This window comes from Haplochromis burtoni, unplaced genomic scaffold (assembly GCF_018398535.1).
Source record: "Haplochromis burtoni strain Fernald_Lab_line unplaced genomic scaffold, NCSU_Asbu1 Contig_122, whole genome shotgun sequence".
NCBI classification, from domain to species: Eukaryota; Metazoa; Chordata; class Actinopteri; order Cichliformes; family Cichlidae; genus Haplochromis; species Haplochromis burtoni.
Window position 1 is genome coordinate 1,179,960 of NW_024582483.1, and position 13,794 is coordinate 1,193,753.

General features: G+C 41.4%; 1 protein-coding gene across 1 annotated transcript; it reads left to right on the top strand.

Annotated features, from left to right (window-relative positions):
- Positions 1 to 5,090: 5,090 nt before the first annotated feature.
- Positions 5,091 to 11,830, top strand: LOC102310146 (voltage-dependent calcium channel gamma-3 subunit). The gene is made up of 4 exons (XM_005929273.3): positions 5,091 to 6,902; positions 9,023 to 9,106; positions 9,207 to 9,347; positions 10,011 to 11,830. Exons 1-4 carry the CDS (start codon positions 6,692 to 6,694, stop codon positions 10,574 to 10,576), a joined length of 1,002 nt encoding a protein of 333 aa, XP_005929335.1. The 5' UTR covers positions 5,091 to 6,691; the 3' UTR covers positions 10,577 to 11,830.
- Positions 11,831 to 13,794: the final 1,964 nt, after the last annotated feature.

The following is a 13,794-nucleotide window of genomic DNA, read 5'->3' on the forward strand; positions in this document are numbered from 1 at the left end:
GTGTGTGTGTGTGTGTGTGTGTGTGTGTGTGTGTGTGTGTGTGTGTGTGTGTGTGTGTGTGTGTGTGTGTGTGTGTGTGTGTGTGTGTGTGACTCGTGTGTCTTGGGCTCACTGCTTCACCTCCCTGTGTGAAATCCTTTCGGTTGTGGTTTGGTCCTCAGCAGGTCTCTTTTATCGATCCTCGTCTGCTCTGTACTGGAACATTTCCTCTGTCTCTCTCTGGCTCTGGAAGTTTGTCTTGGGTCTTTCTGCATCTGTGCTGGTGAAGTTGTTCAGGGTGGTCTCTTTGACTGTGTTTCTGGGTTCGTCCGCAGGGTGTGTTTTGTTTGTTATCCACTTGCTTTCTCAGTCTATTTGGAATCTGATCTGTTGTGCTCAGTCTAACAGTTTTGGTGGTGCCACCTTTTACTAGTGATCAGAGGTGTGGACTACACTGGACTCTGACATCAAAACGCACACGCAGCCCACACGACTGATTCATAAAAAAAATAGCCAGATGCTCATATGGACACTGAAACAGATGATGACAGGAAACCTTAAAAGACCAGTAAGAAAAAGTGAGGATATCAGGATACCAAATCAGTTTGAGTGTTCATATGAATGTTAGATTATTGTTGTAACTTTAAGTCCTTTGACCTGAAATGACTTTATATCACCTCAACCCAAAGACTAAAGTTGACCTGATCAATATAATCACATTATGACCATTTCACAGAGTTTCCCTATTAAGACAAACTCAAGGGGTCAAGAGTCTTCATTTGCCCTCAGCTCTACGAAGCGTTTTTGCAGACTTCAGATCATCAGTTTGGATTTAAAAGCTTTGCTCTTACAAGCTGCTGACATCAAACTTGAAAGCATGAAAAACTGAATCAGTTAAATCCCAAAAGGTTGATTCAGTTCATCTGGACGCAGCGTTTTCAGCAGGAGTCACTCATCCAGGTGACTTCTTCAGTCTCAGCTGACTGCAGGTTTCCCCAACCTTATAAACAGTACATTTGCACAATAACTGAAACCAGCCCAATAAATGAACAACGGGCTGTGAGGTCAATTCCTTGATCATTAATGCACAAATTGTCATGACCATTGATCAAAGACCATGAGTACCATTTACAGAGAGTTGGGGAATGGTAAATGGCCTGTATTTGTATAGCGCTTTACTAGTCCCTAAGGACCCCAAAGCGCTCTACACATTCAGTCATCCACCCATTCACACACTGGTGATGGCAAGCCACCCTGGGGCCCACTGACAGAGGCGAGTGGAATGGCTGCAATCTCAGCATTTTAAGATGGCAAAAGATATACCCTTAGGGCCCCCCCCCCCCCCCCTTTCCCTTTCCATGTAAATGGCTTTCTTGACTCTGCGCTCAAACCAGCGTTCCTCCCTGTCCAGGATGTGTACATCCTCATCCAGATGACCAGAATCAATCTTTAGGATTTACTTACCTGGATGATTCAGCATCAATCAGTTAAAGTGTCATGACTGTGGACATGTATAATCAGTCCATCATTGGTCATTTACACTGCAGAAAAAGAGTAGCAAGTGGAGCTGAGGCCTATAAACTTTAAGCCAAAAACACCAGACCGCAGCTCATTGAAGGAGGTTTTCAGGATATTTTAGTATTTTATGGACTGATTTTGAATTCATCACATGATTTTGCACGTTGAATTTGACTTTCTAGACTTCAGGCACCAGACACTGACTTTGTCCCACCTCTGGCAATGATCAAACTGTGTCTTTGCTTGTGTCACAAGTATTTGCCTCCTCCTCTACGCTTCATCTTTGTGCTTTTTCTAACATAGATGTTCTAATTCCTTGTTGTCAACCCTCTGTCTGAACCGCCTTTTTTTTTAAAAAAAAACAACCTCTTTTACAAATACGCTCTAACTTTATTCTCTTTCTTCCTTCTTTCTGTTTTTATTTATTTATTTTTTTGTGCGTGTGTGTGTCAGAAAACACGCAGAGACGTCTGCAACTTCGACAAGGAGTTTACAAAGATGGTGGTGGAGCTGACGCCAACAGACAAGCTCTTCATCATGAACCTTGACCAGAACGAGTTTCAAGGCTTCTCCTACACCAACCCAGAATTCATCATACAAGTCTGATGACTTCCGGCTGGTTAGAGGCCGGACTTTACTCCAGCTTGTACAGCCCAGCCACATTTCATTAAAGACCCATCCAGCATCAGATCAGGACTCAGAGCCGCGCCGTCTTCAGTCTCGACCCACACCAGCATCTAAACTGGGCAATCATAAACCGTCACATTAGCTCCACAAACACACAGACAGCAGTGTGAAACAAAGCCCGCTGGTGGCCAGTTTCCAGAAAACTCCAGGTGGTTAGCATTCCCAGTACCTCACAGTGAGCCGGTCAGTACGAAGAGCGGTGATCAAGAGTCACAGTGAATGTGCTAATAGTGTGTATGTGCTCTATTGATCACCAACAAGAGTGTCTGTTTACTTGATTTTCTTCTCTTCAGCCTGTGGAAGTTGCATCATGAGCCTGCAATGATCAATATGTACATGCTCACTCACACACACGTGTGTCTGTGCAGGCTGCGGTTTGGAGGAAGGTTGGTTTTGAATTCAAAAAGCTCTGATTTATAACCTCATGTCTAAGTTAGTCCTGAACTTAGTCTTAAGCACGTTTCGTCTTCCAAATTGATGCAAAAAGAAAAATTAAAAAAGGAAAAAAAAAGACCCCCCACCCCAAATGCCTGTTTCGGCAGAGATATTTAAAGACATCTTTCTCTAGCTTAATCTCTTTCTCTATGGCACTGTGTACGTATGCGGTGGGTTAGTGCTGTAGGCCTATACAGTCTTTGTGGTGCCGCTCCTCTATGCATGCCATGTTTGTTGGTCCAGTAGTTTAAAGACTTGCTTTCAACCTCTCGGACAACGAGGGGGGACCTCGTCAGGTGTCCAGAGTCAGTTCTGAAATATCCAAAATCAAAGTTTTAGTTCCCACTCTGAATGCTGTATCTCTTAATAGTGTTTTGAATATGCGTGGCTACACAGTTTGCTTTACAAAGCACGGAGCAAAGACTGTCTGGCTGTCTGTAAATGAGCGTATCGATGTAACGGTGCCGTATGACCTGTGTTTGTGTGTATGTGTGAATAGGAATGGGATGTAGAGCTAGAAGTGTTTTTCATGTTATCGTGCACTTCTCTACTATCCCCCCCCGTTCTCTCTTTCCCCTCCTCCTCCTCCTTCTCTTAAATCTTCTTTTGATCTCCGTCCCCCCCTCCCCCCTGGTTAACGTTCATATCATTTTAAGGAAATGTGATAAGACGAGAAAGACAGAGGGAGGGCAAAAGATGGGGGAGTAAAGTGTTAACTATGCAAAAAGGCAGGAGGAGGAGGAAGTGGGCAACTTTTATTAAGCAACCAAGGGATTGTGTAAATGGACAGTGTACATGTGTTGCATGCGCTGTCTTTACCTGCGCGTGAGAGACACCTGCAGAAAGATGCATTAAAATGAATTATCATAAAACATTCCAGAAACTCTGGCTCTCTTGTGTTTTTCTCCTTTTTATCAAAGACAATCTTGTGATCGTGCTTCATTTCTTACCGAGATGTATATTATGTCTGCGATGGAGAGGAGGGATTGTTCTTGAAAGCGATACAGATTTTTAAATCTGTATTGTATTCTTGAAATTAAAGCAGCTATAATGAGCAGTTCTAAAGTTGTAGTGATAATAAGTATCAAATGGCTCTGTGAGAACATGAAATAAGTCGCTTGGACGGATGAATCTGCAGAGGATTACAGCCCGATTCTGCTTACAGCTCCTTGGAAACTATTATTAACGCTTATTAAATGTGCACATTTAACTTCTCAACAGAAACACTGTGTTCAAAGGCCTGCTGTGCAAGTTCACCAATGACATATATATAATAATGTGCGGTTTAGTCGAGAAGCTGAAACGGTGATTGATCATAACAAAACATTTTACAGCGAGGAAGCTCGTTGGTTGGGGTTGATTGCTTTTGCTTCTTCACACACATGGCCACTCACTTTGCAAAGCCTTAAATAGTCACATCCTCATTTATTCTTTTAATCACTTGTATGATATGCTTGTGGAGTGAATACTGATGACAATATTAATATTAAAGGACATGTAATGAGTAAACCTGGCCAAAGAAAAAGCCCCATGAGAGTTCTGTCTGTCTATTTAAAAGTGTTTTCAAAATGTTTTTTTTTTCTACCTGATTATGCATTATTGGTTATACATACAGCATACATACAGTCATGGCACAGAGAAAGTATACTTTTTCCTTTTCATTGGATCATTGTCCTGTTGCAGATCTTGATTTCAGTCGAGCTTTAGCTATCAGAGAGATGGCCTCGCATTTGAGTCTAGAATACTTTAGTACGCAGAGGACTTCATGGTTGATTCAATAACTAGAAAGGCGCCTGAGTCCTGATGCTGCAAAACAAGCCCAAATGCTCACTCCTCCACCACCGTGCTTGACGGGTGATATGAGATGTTTGTGCTGATTGGTTTTCACCAAATGTGGCTGCTTCATCTTTCAGTTGTTCCCTTTAGGGGTCCTCTGTCACACCAATACGCTGCCCGTCCTCCTTCATTACATCATGACCCTCCTCTGATTCTTAAACATCGACCATCCCTCCTCTTCACAGGTCCAAACTTCCCTCTTTAACTTTGTCTCCAAACAGCTCAACCTGAACTTCCCTTTTACTCTTTATCCTTCTGTCAGGATACACCCCTGACACTCCCCATTCTGTCTGCACTTTTCGCTATCCTACATTTATCCTCCTCTTTTACTTTATTCATGAAACCCTCAACGCACACCTTCCACCTTCTCAACACACTCTCTTCACTTCTTAGTACATTTCCATCTCTATCACATCCTTCCTCTGCCTCTCCCTTTCTTAGTGTCCAGCCTCACAACTCACTACAAGCCTTTTCCTTTGTCACCTCTCTCTTTGCTGTACACCTAGCCTCCCAGAACTCCTTCTTCATCTCCCTAATTATCCAACTTTTTCTTTGCTGACCTCTTCCTTATGACCCTTCCCAGATTGATAGACAGCCACAGATGCTTCCCTAACATCATTGCTGATGCTCCAGAGCAGCAGACTGCCAAACGTCTGCTTTGGTAGAAGTGTTCGCACTTGTTGATGATCGTTTAATCAAGTGCATTCTCATATCCTCATATGTAAAATCTAAAAACTGACAGTTTGTGCTCTTCTTTTTACCATGACTGTAACAATGACCAAGACTTTATATAAGAGATGAATTTAGATCCTAAATTTGAAAGGAGGCGGTGACTCCTGTCATTGCGTAAATCTCATATTTTAGTCACAATATAAAATGGAAAACACATCAAATGTTTGAATTGAGAAAATTTGCTGTTAAAATTTTGATTGCAACAACATGTCTCAGAGGAGTTGGGGAAGGAAAAGTAAGTGGTTCTAAAAGGAAATATTTTGCAGTTAATTGGGTTAACTGGAAACAGGTCAGTAAGACTATTGGGTATAAAAAGGAAATGGTAGAGAGGAAGAGTTTCTCAGATCTAAAGATGGGTAGAGGTTCAATCTGCAAAGAGTTTCAGAACGTTCCTCAGTGAACGGTTGTGAAGACTTAGACTTATTTCATCATCTATATTTCATAATATCATCAAAAGAGTCCGAGAATCTGGAGGAAATCTTGCTGTGTGCAGGAGACAAGGCAGAAAATCGATATTGGATGCCTGTGATCTTTGAGCCCTCAAGCAGCACTGAAATCAAAACAGGAATGACATTAAAATCACTGCATGGGCTCAGGAACACTTCCTGAAAGCGACTTCTGTGAACACAGTTCATTTTATAATCCAGTAATGCTGCTTAAAGCTCAATCATACAAAGAAGAAGCCACATGTGAGCATGATCCAGAAACGTCTCCATCTTTTCTGAACCGATACTCACTTAAAATGCACTGAGGCAAAATGGAAAACCGTTCTCTGGTCAGATTAATCAAAATTTGCTAATTTTTGTATTTTTTCAAAAACATGGATGTTGCATCCTACAGGCTAAAGAGGAGAGAGACCAAAGAAGCTCTGCTGTAGTGTTCACGGGCACTTATCTCCACTTTAAGACTGAATTTAAAATGTAAAGTTGCCTTTTTGCAGTTCTATATTGAAGTGTTTTTAGGCTGAGCTAAAGGTTTTATTGTGTCTTTGCCAGAAAATAATGCGCACTACTTTCTGCTCTCTTGCTGCTCTCCATGGTGCTGACCTGGTGGACTATGAACTGGTTTGCATGAGGCCTGTGCTATTCTTAGTGACAGGGACACACACACACACACGGACAAACGCACACACACATACAATCAGACAGGCGGGGTCATTCTGCAGACTGAGCCCGTGCAGAGTTGGGCTACAACAAACTAGAACGAGTCGAGAAACATGCCGCTGATGCCATTTTCTCCAGACTACTTTCCTCTATCATTTCCTCCAACTTTCAGCGCCGTTTCTTTACTTGTTCTGCACAGCCAACAAGATGACATCAAGCTTCTGTGCCTTTAACATGGAAACATCTTTGTGAACAAAGTTTTATAGTTTAGAGGAAAATGGGGCGGCAGAAGATGTGCTCGGAGTTTCCTTCCTGGATCAACTCAAAGATCAGACACAGAGGGAAAGTTTTGAACAACCTCTAAACTCTGCCAGACTCGGTCCTCAGAGGGAGGAGGAGACATGAGGGTGTTTAACCGGGGTGTGCTGATGCTTCTGACCACAGCAGGGGCTTTCTGTGCCTTCAGCCTCATGACCATCGCCGTGGGAACGGACTATTGGCTGTACTCCCGAGGGGTGTGCCGCTCTAAGACCCTGAGCGACAACGAGACGGTCCGCAAGAACGAAGAGGTCCTGACCCACTCCGGTCTGTGGAGGACCTGCTGCACGGAGGGTGGGAGTCACACTACACCTGCATGTGGTTTCACATTAGAAGCTTATAAAACAGCCCAGAGTGAAACACAACAAAAATGGTCAATCTAAACATAGTAAATATGCACTATGGTGTGTTTATGTGACTATGACTTGTTAATCTAATAAATTAAATAGGATATAAATGGGCAACTCAATATTAAATAGCAATAACACTGTCGGTTCTTACAAGCAGGTCTCTAACTGGCTGATTATATAAACAAAGCTGTGCATCATGTTTCTCTATCGGGTGATAATTGCTACATCGATAAATCATACAACAGCAGCTACATAGTAATAGTATTACAAAGTATTACAACATAGTAATAGTATTACAAAGTATTACAACATAGTAATAATATTACAAAGTATTACAACATAGTAATAGTATTACAAAGTATTACAACATAGTAATAGTATTACAGACCTGAAAATGTTCTGCACTCAACAGTTCAGTGGAGTATTTATATTCTGTATCACGAAAAGTAGAAATCCGACATAAAAAATACCCTGTTATAGTGATTGTAACTATAAATATGTGACTAATATGTAAAAACTATTTTTTACTTGCACTGTGCAGATGATACCACTATACATATACCAAATGTTTGGTGCATACATTTTAATTTGTAGCTAGTTGGTAAATAATAAAGTAAAAATGTTAGATTTCCTCATACTTGATAACAAATATTGTTTCAGGCTTTTTTAAATATTTGATCTTGACTAGACTTCACCAAGATTTCATTAAAGACTCTTTGCAGACAAACGCCATTTAAAATACACCTGAGGCCATCTCTCCTTTTTTATAGCTTCATTAAACTCTTAAACACAGAAATCATTCAGAGGAAAAAGGCTTGTTGTTACAGACATCTCATATTTGCACTTTGATGCCTCTGTGATTAGATTTTGATTGTTTGCTGCAGTCATGAGGACACATCTTAAAGAAGACTATAGAGAAGGTTTAGTCCTGGCTATATGATGGATAGAAATGACATTTTTAATTATTCATTTCTCTTTAATAGCCCTACCAATACTTCTCTCATCCTATATCCTTGGTTCTGTTTTGCTTTGCTAAGTTTCTGAATGAAGAGAAAATGCTTGGCTTTTCGATTTCCTCCTCACTTCCCTTGCATCCCCTCCCTCTGCTGCTGCCCCTGCCGCCTGTAAAACCAAGCCAACCTAAAAAAGGATTAATGGAGAAGAAACAGAGCATGCAGAGGTCATCAGTGCTTTAACAGTCTGGTGTGACTGCGTGTTGGTCAGTTCGCCTGCATTGCAAAAAAAAGCCATAAACAGGCAGATAGATGAAGATAATCGTGATGCACGAAAAAAGCGCTCAGAGACAAATTTGTTGTTGAGCCAGATGGAGACAGATGATCTGATCTCTTGTTTCTAATGTGACAATAATTTGAATAACCTTACACCTCACATCTTTTTTTTCTCAGCCCTATTCGCCGCAGCTTATCTGTTGTTAATGAATGAGTTTTGTTTTGGTAACCATGGGGACCGAGCCACATCATCGATACTGGTCAATCAGGGCGGGCTCACAGGGACACATTTGTCAATACGATCCTGTGTGCGCAAATACTAAAAGGCATCTCGCGGCCAAAGGTTACAAAGGCTGATGTTTGTATTTCCAGGCATCATTATAATGCATCAGAGCCTTCACGGCTTACGAGGGTTATTATCTGTCTGTGCCATATACAGTAGCGTTGAGCGATAGTGGAATATTTGTCTTTTCACTTGAGACAAGCTAAAACTAAAAGTGATCACATGACATGAGTGAGTGTGGACAGCCACTGCAACACTGTGTCTTCCAGGTTTAAAATCTGATAGGCTGAACAAGTGAAGCCATAAAGTGACTCTTTGGGCATGCTCATAACTCACAAGCACAATATAAACACAGTAAAGGGCCACAAGAGGGCACTGATTCATGTTAAACGGTTAGAAGGTGGACAGGTTGAGTAAAAACCGACCTGAGAAGATACCTGTGCATATTTTACATTTGCATCAAGTACAGAAGAAGAGGGAGACAGGGGAAAATGACAAAGCTGAGCAACTTTTGTTACAAAATGATGTAATTGTCTGATTTTCTGTTTTCAGGGACATTTCGGGGTGTTTGCAAGGACATCGATCACTTTCCTGACGATGCAGACTACGAGCAGGACGCTGCTGAATACTTACTGCGTGGGTCTCAAATAATTGCATGAACTTTTAACAGCTGTGATGACAGTGTGAGGTATTTGCGTGGTGTCTTAATACCCTCGTTCTCCTGTCCTCTGCACAGGAGCGGTACGAGCCTCCAGCCTCTTCCCCATCCTCAGTGTGGGGTTATTATTTCTTGGGGGTGTCTGCGTAGCTGCCAGCGAGTTCTACAAGTCACGCTATAATGTCATTCTCACTGCGGGTATACTCTTTGTCTCTGCAGGTCAGACACACAGAGTTGTTTCAGCAGCATGATTATTATTGTGGCTCTTCATTCAGTCCCTTATTAATTCTGAAACACATTTAAAAGCTTTTTGTCAGTGATGTTAGATTTTATGTATACCCCCCCCCCTTTTTTTTTTTATACTGTTATTAATTATGTTTTTCTATGTTAGTCTTTCTGGTATTTTCTTCAGGTGTTTTAATGGTTGTACTTTCTTGTTGTATGGAGGATCAAAAGGGCCAAAAATAAATAATGATTGAACGACTCAATAATTCTCTATCATTAAATTCATCAAAAGTAATATTAACAGCAAAAGGAAATAAAACATTTTTTTTTTTTAAAAACACAATAAAATAAAAATAATGGAAATAAATGGAAATTCATTTAAAGGTAACAAAAATACAAAAACAATAAGAAAATCAAATAGAAACAAGAATTGGTATCATATTTAATTAATTATTGTATTCATTCAGCATTTTTTAACCATTATTGTTATTTCTGGTGCATTTAACTGGTGTCTTTAATTTTTTTAATTTAACTAATTAAATTTACATTTTTGCGCTTTTAGTCCTCCATAGATTGTAGCGTGTCAGTCAACTGCAAAAATTCCTCCACAAATAAACATCTGACTGACCCTCTTCATCTCTATGAACACTACTGCAGGTCTCAGTAACATCATTGGCATCATTGTGTACATATCAGCCAACTCAGGTGACCCCAGCCAGAGCGACAACAAGAAGAGCTACTCCTACGGCTGGTCCTTTTATTTCGGAGCTCTGTCCTTTGTGCTGGCTGAGATGGTGGGCGTCCTGGCAGTGCATGTGTTCATAGAAAAACACAGACAGTTGCGCACTAAGGGCCGGCCTTCGCTCATGAAGCCGCCCATCTCTCGAAGCTCATCGTATTACCGCAACCGTTACTATCAGAACCGCAGCCGCCGGTACAGTTACAGGAGCAACCACAGCGCAGGGGACCCGCACTCCTTCCGAGCATCACTCAGCCGTGACCGGGAGCCGTCCATCTCCGCTGAATCTAAAGTCACCACCATGGCAGGTTTGCCGAAACCAGTGTCAGTGGGCTCAGAGTTCATGCTCTACGCTTTAACCTCGCCTCTCAAAAACAGTAAGATAGACATGGCTGTGGATCATTTAACAGCTGCAGCTGCTCACAACAACACAGAGATGCTGCCTGGAAACTGCGCTTCCAACAGGAGGACCACACCTGTCTAAGAAGAGAGTCCCTGTAAGGCTGAACGTTAGTCGGAGGAGAATAAGCTTTCTCATGTTCTTGCTTGCAAAAGAGAGACATTGTAGACAAGTGCAGGGCTTAGCCTGCCAAATATTTTTTTATGAACTCTTCAGTCAGTCATATGTCAAGAAATAGTGGGAAAACTGCCATTACAATCTCCCAGAGTCAGTCCAACAGTCCAACACCAGGATATAACTTGGGGTGCAATCAGAAAGTCCAGTTACTCCAACCATTAAAACCAGAAACCATGTCTGGTTTAAATTTAGCCAATCTCCCCTTCAAGTCTGCTCCTTCTGCAGCTCTGGAATTAAATGGGCGGTGCATTATGTGGTTCAGTGGTTTGCACAGAAAAAGGTCCTGGGTTTGATTCCACTGGCTGGGGCCTTTCTCTGCGGAGTTTGCATGTTGTCCCTGTGACTCTGAGTGCTCACGTTTCCTCCAACAGTCCAAAGATGTGCATGTTAAATTCTGATTTGTCAGTCTCTCTGTGTTACCCCCTGTGGCAGATTAGCAACCTGTTCATGGTCTCCTCAAACTCTTGCCCCATGACAAGCTGAATAGGCTCCACCAGTGCAAGGAACAGTTTGGAGTGAAAGTTCCCCACATGAAGGCAGTGCATCGGATTAGAATGATAGTTATTTCTTAAGATATTTGCTGGGGCTTGCACTAATTCAGAATGAAATCCGGGATGAGAACTTCAGTGCGAAGCTCTACTCTAAAACCTGAAGCGTCCAATAGAGTATCTGGTGGAATCAACCTGAACTGGTTGCTTCCAGTCTTCAATCTGCAACTAGCTGCAACTTTTTCATCTTTCACATAATTATATATAAGCTAAGGGTCAGCATTTTGACATGGTGGAGGAGATCCAACATGCACTGTTGAAAGAAAAGTTGAAGTGGTCAGAACAGGGCGTGCAGGGAAGGGTTTAAAATAGGAGCTGTAGGCTTGCAGCACTGCCCAAAGACATGCCCTGATAGGGAAGATGTGTCACATTTAAATCAGGTTATGGTTCACAAGCTGGCACCGCAGAACTTAATGATTGCATCTCCTGATGAAACAAAGCAAGAAAATAAAGCTGTTTGAGATGTTGAAATCAGAGGGACCTTGTCGTTTTTTACTGGAACAATTTTAAAAATGGTCCATCGATGATTTAAATAGTTGCAGAATGTTGTGCAGTTAATTCACTTATCGTTTCAGTTCAAGCAACCAGCTGATCTGTATATTTGACACTCGAAGGAAAAATCAAAGCAAACAAAAACTGAACTTTTAAAAAATAGATTTGTCTCAGTTTTTGTGAGTGTGTGTGGAGTAATAGTCAGTCAGAGAGAGAGACAGAAAGGGAGAGGTGCCCGTGAGGAAATAGAAACATTTACAGAAAATACAAAACGCATGAAAGCAACTGAGAATGAATGAATGAATGTCCTGCTCCTGTAGCCTCATTTTTTGTGGACCTATTGCAGAAGATCGAAAACCCATTAAGTGCATTCGAACTCTCTCTGTCTCTCCATGTGTCTAATTGTGTGGCTGAGTGAGTTTTTGTAGCATGTGAGCGTGCATAAGCCCACTGAAAGGGTCTGCCCTCATGGTTATGCCACTTTCTATGTGCCTTAAAGAAAGCTTCAAAACTCACATCACAAAAGGTGCTTTTTAAAAATTGTACAGGACATCTCAGTTTCTGGCATCTGTATTTGCAAGAGAAACTAAGAGAATATTGAAACACAACCCAGCACAGAAGCAAAGGTTTGAACAATACTGATAAACAAAAACAGTTTATCAAAAAAAGGTGACCTCTCCTGTGCTGAGTAATATCAGGGCCTTATTGTGCCTGAACATGCATGAATTAGCTCCGTTACATCTGATGGCAGGGCAGCACAAACAGACACACGTCTGAGAAACCTCAGGTGTTACCATGGCAGCAATGGGATTCAGGCTAGAATTCAAGGTAGGTTATGAATACGCTCACACAAGAAATTACCTGAAAGCACAACTGACTACTTCGGCTACTGTTTCAGCTCCACAAGCTATTTATCGCTACTACACTGCACAGAGTCTACTGTCCAAGGATCCACATGGAAGTATTTAAGTAGTATTTCAAATATTTTTACTAAAAGTAAAAAAAAAAAAAAGTGCAAACAAAGGATTCAAACTAATGCCTCAAACAGACTGGAGCCTCTAATCAGAAAGCTTCAATATGATTTAGTTACTAAGCAAACAAAAGTTAAGTTAATGAATAAATTACCAGCAGAGACCAGCCTGCAGTGTCTGAAAGGAGAATGGTGAAGCCAAAGAGACTGATAACATCAGGCCAGCTAACATCAAGATTTACATTTCTTGGGCAATACTCTACAGAAATCATGGTAAAAAAGGTCAAGAGTCAAGAATGGACAAGAATCTAGAGATGGCACGATACCACTTTTTTATGTCTGATACCGATACCGATATCATAAATTTGGATATCTGCCGATACCGATATGAATCCGATATAGTGTTTTTTAATCAACAAAACTGTTTTTTAAAAATATCTTGCTGCATTTTGCAAGTCTGCAAGTTCATACTCAAGTTTAAAACAACAACTACACTAAAGCTATTCTGTTATACCTGTATGCAAAAAAAAAAATTTCATAGTTCAGCAATACTGATCAATCTAATAAACTTAAACCTACACCATCATCCCTATTCTGGTATTTTAAAGAGTACTTAGCGTAAATATTAAGCAACCTAACTAATAGGGTTCCTATTGCACAGTTACCAGCCGTCAGCTACGTAGAAAAAGATCCTGGTGTAGAAAGTAATATTAAATAAATTCTAACAACAGCTTATCAAGCTTAAACGTGCTGCTGTTGTTCAGCCGCTGGTTTGCTCTTTCTGGTGCGAAGTGGGCCAAAAACAAAGACGGACTCGCGACAGAAAAGCTGATCATTTAAGCAGTTTCACGATTGAAGTACCAGCCGGAGAGCGAGAGGCAGTCGCTCGTTAAGCTTAGCGTGGGAATGCTTTACAAACATTCAGAGATGGACTTACACGCTTGCTTTACTTCTCTCGGGGATAACTTTGTCGGAGATGAAATGCTAGCGGAGATGAAATGCCAGGTTGCTAGCGAAGCTCCACATGCTATCCAGACCACCGACAGGTCCCGCATTCCACAGCTGCTCTATCACGTGATGCACACTGCTCCAACTGCTAACGTTCTGCGGTGAGT

Excerpts from the sequence above, each read along its gene's own strand:
- LOC102310146 (XM_005929273.3), top strand. The coding sequence starts at position 6,692 with ATGAGGGTGTTTAACCGGGGTGTGCTGATGCTTCTGACCACAGCAGGG. Across the intron at positions 6,903-9,022 it reads GAGGACCTGCTGCACGGAGG|GGACATTTCGGGGTGTTTGC; the intron begins GTGGGAGTCACA and ends TTCTGTTTTCAG. Across the intron at positions 9,107-9,206 it reads CGCTGCTGAATACTTACTGC|GAGCGGTACGAGCCTCCAGC; the intron begins GTGGGTCTCAAA and ends TCCTCTGCACAG.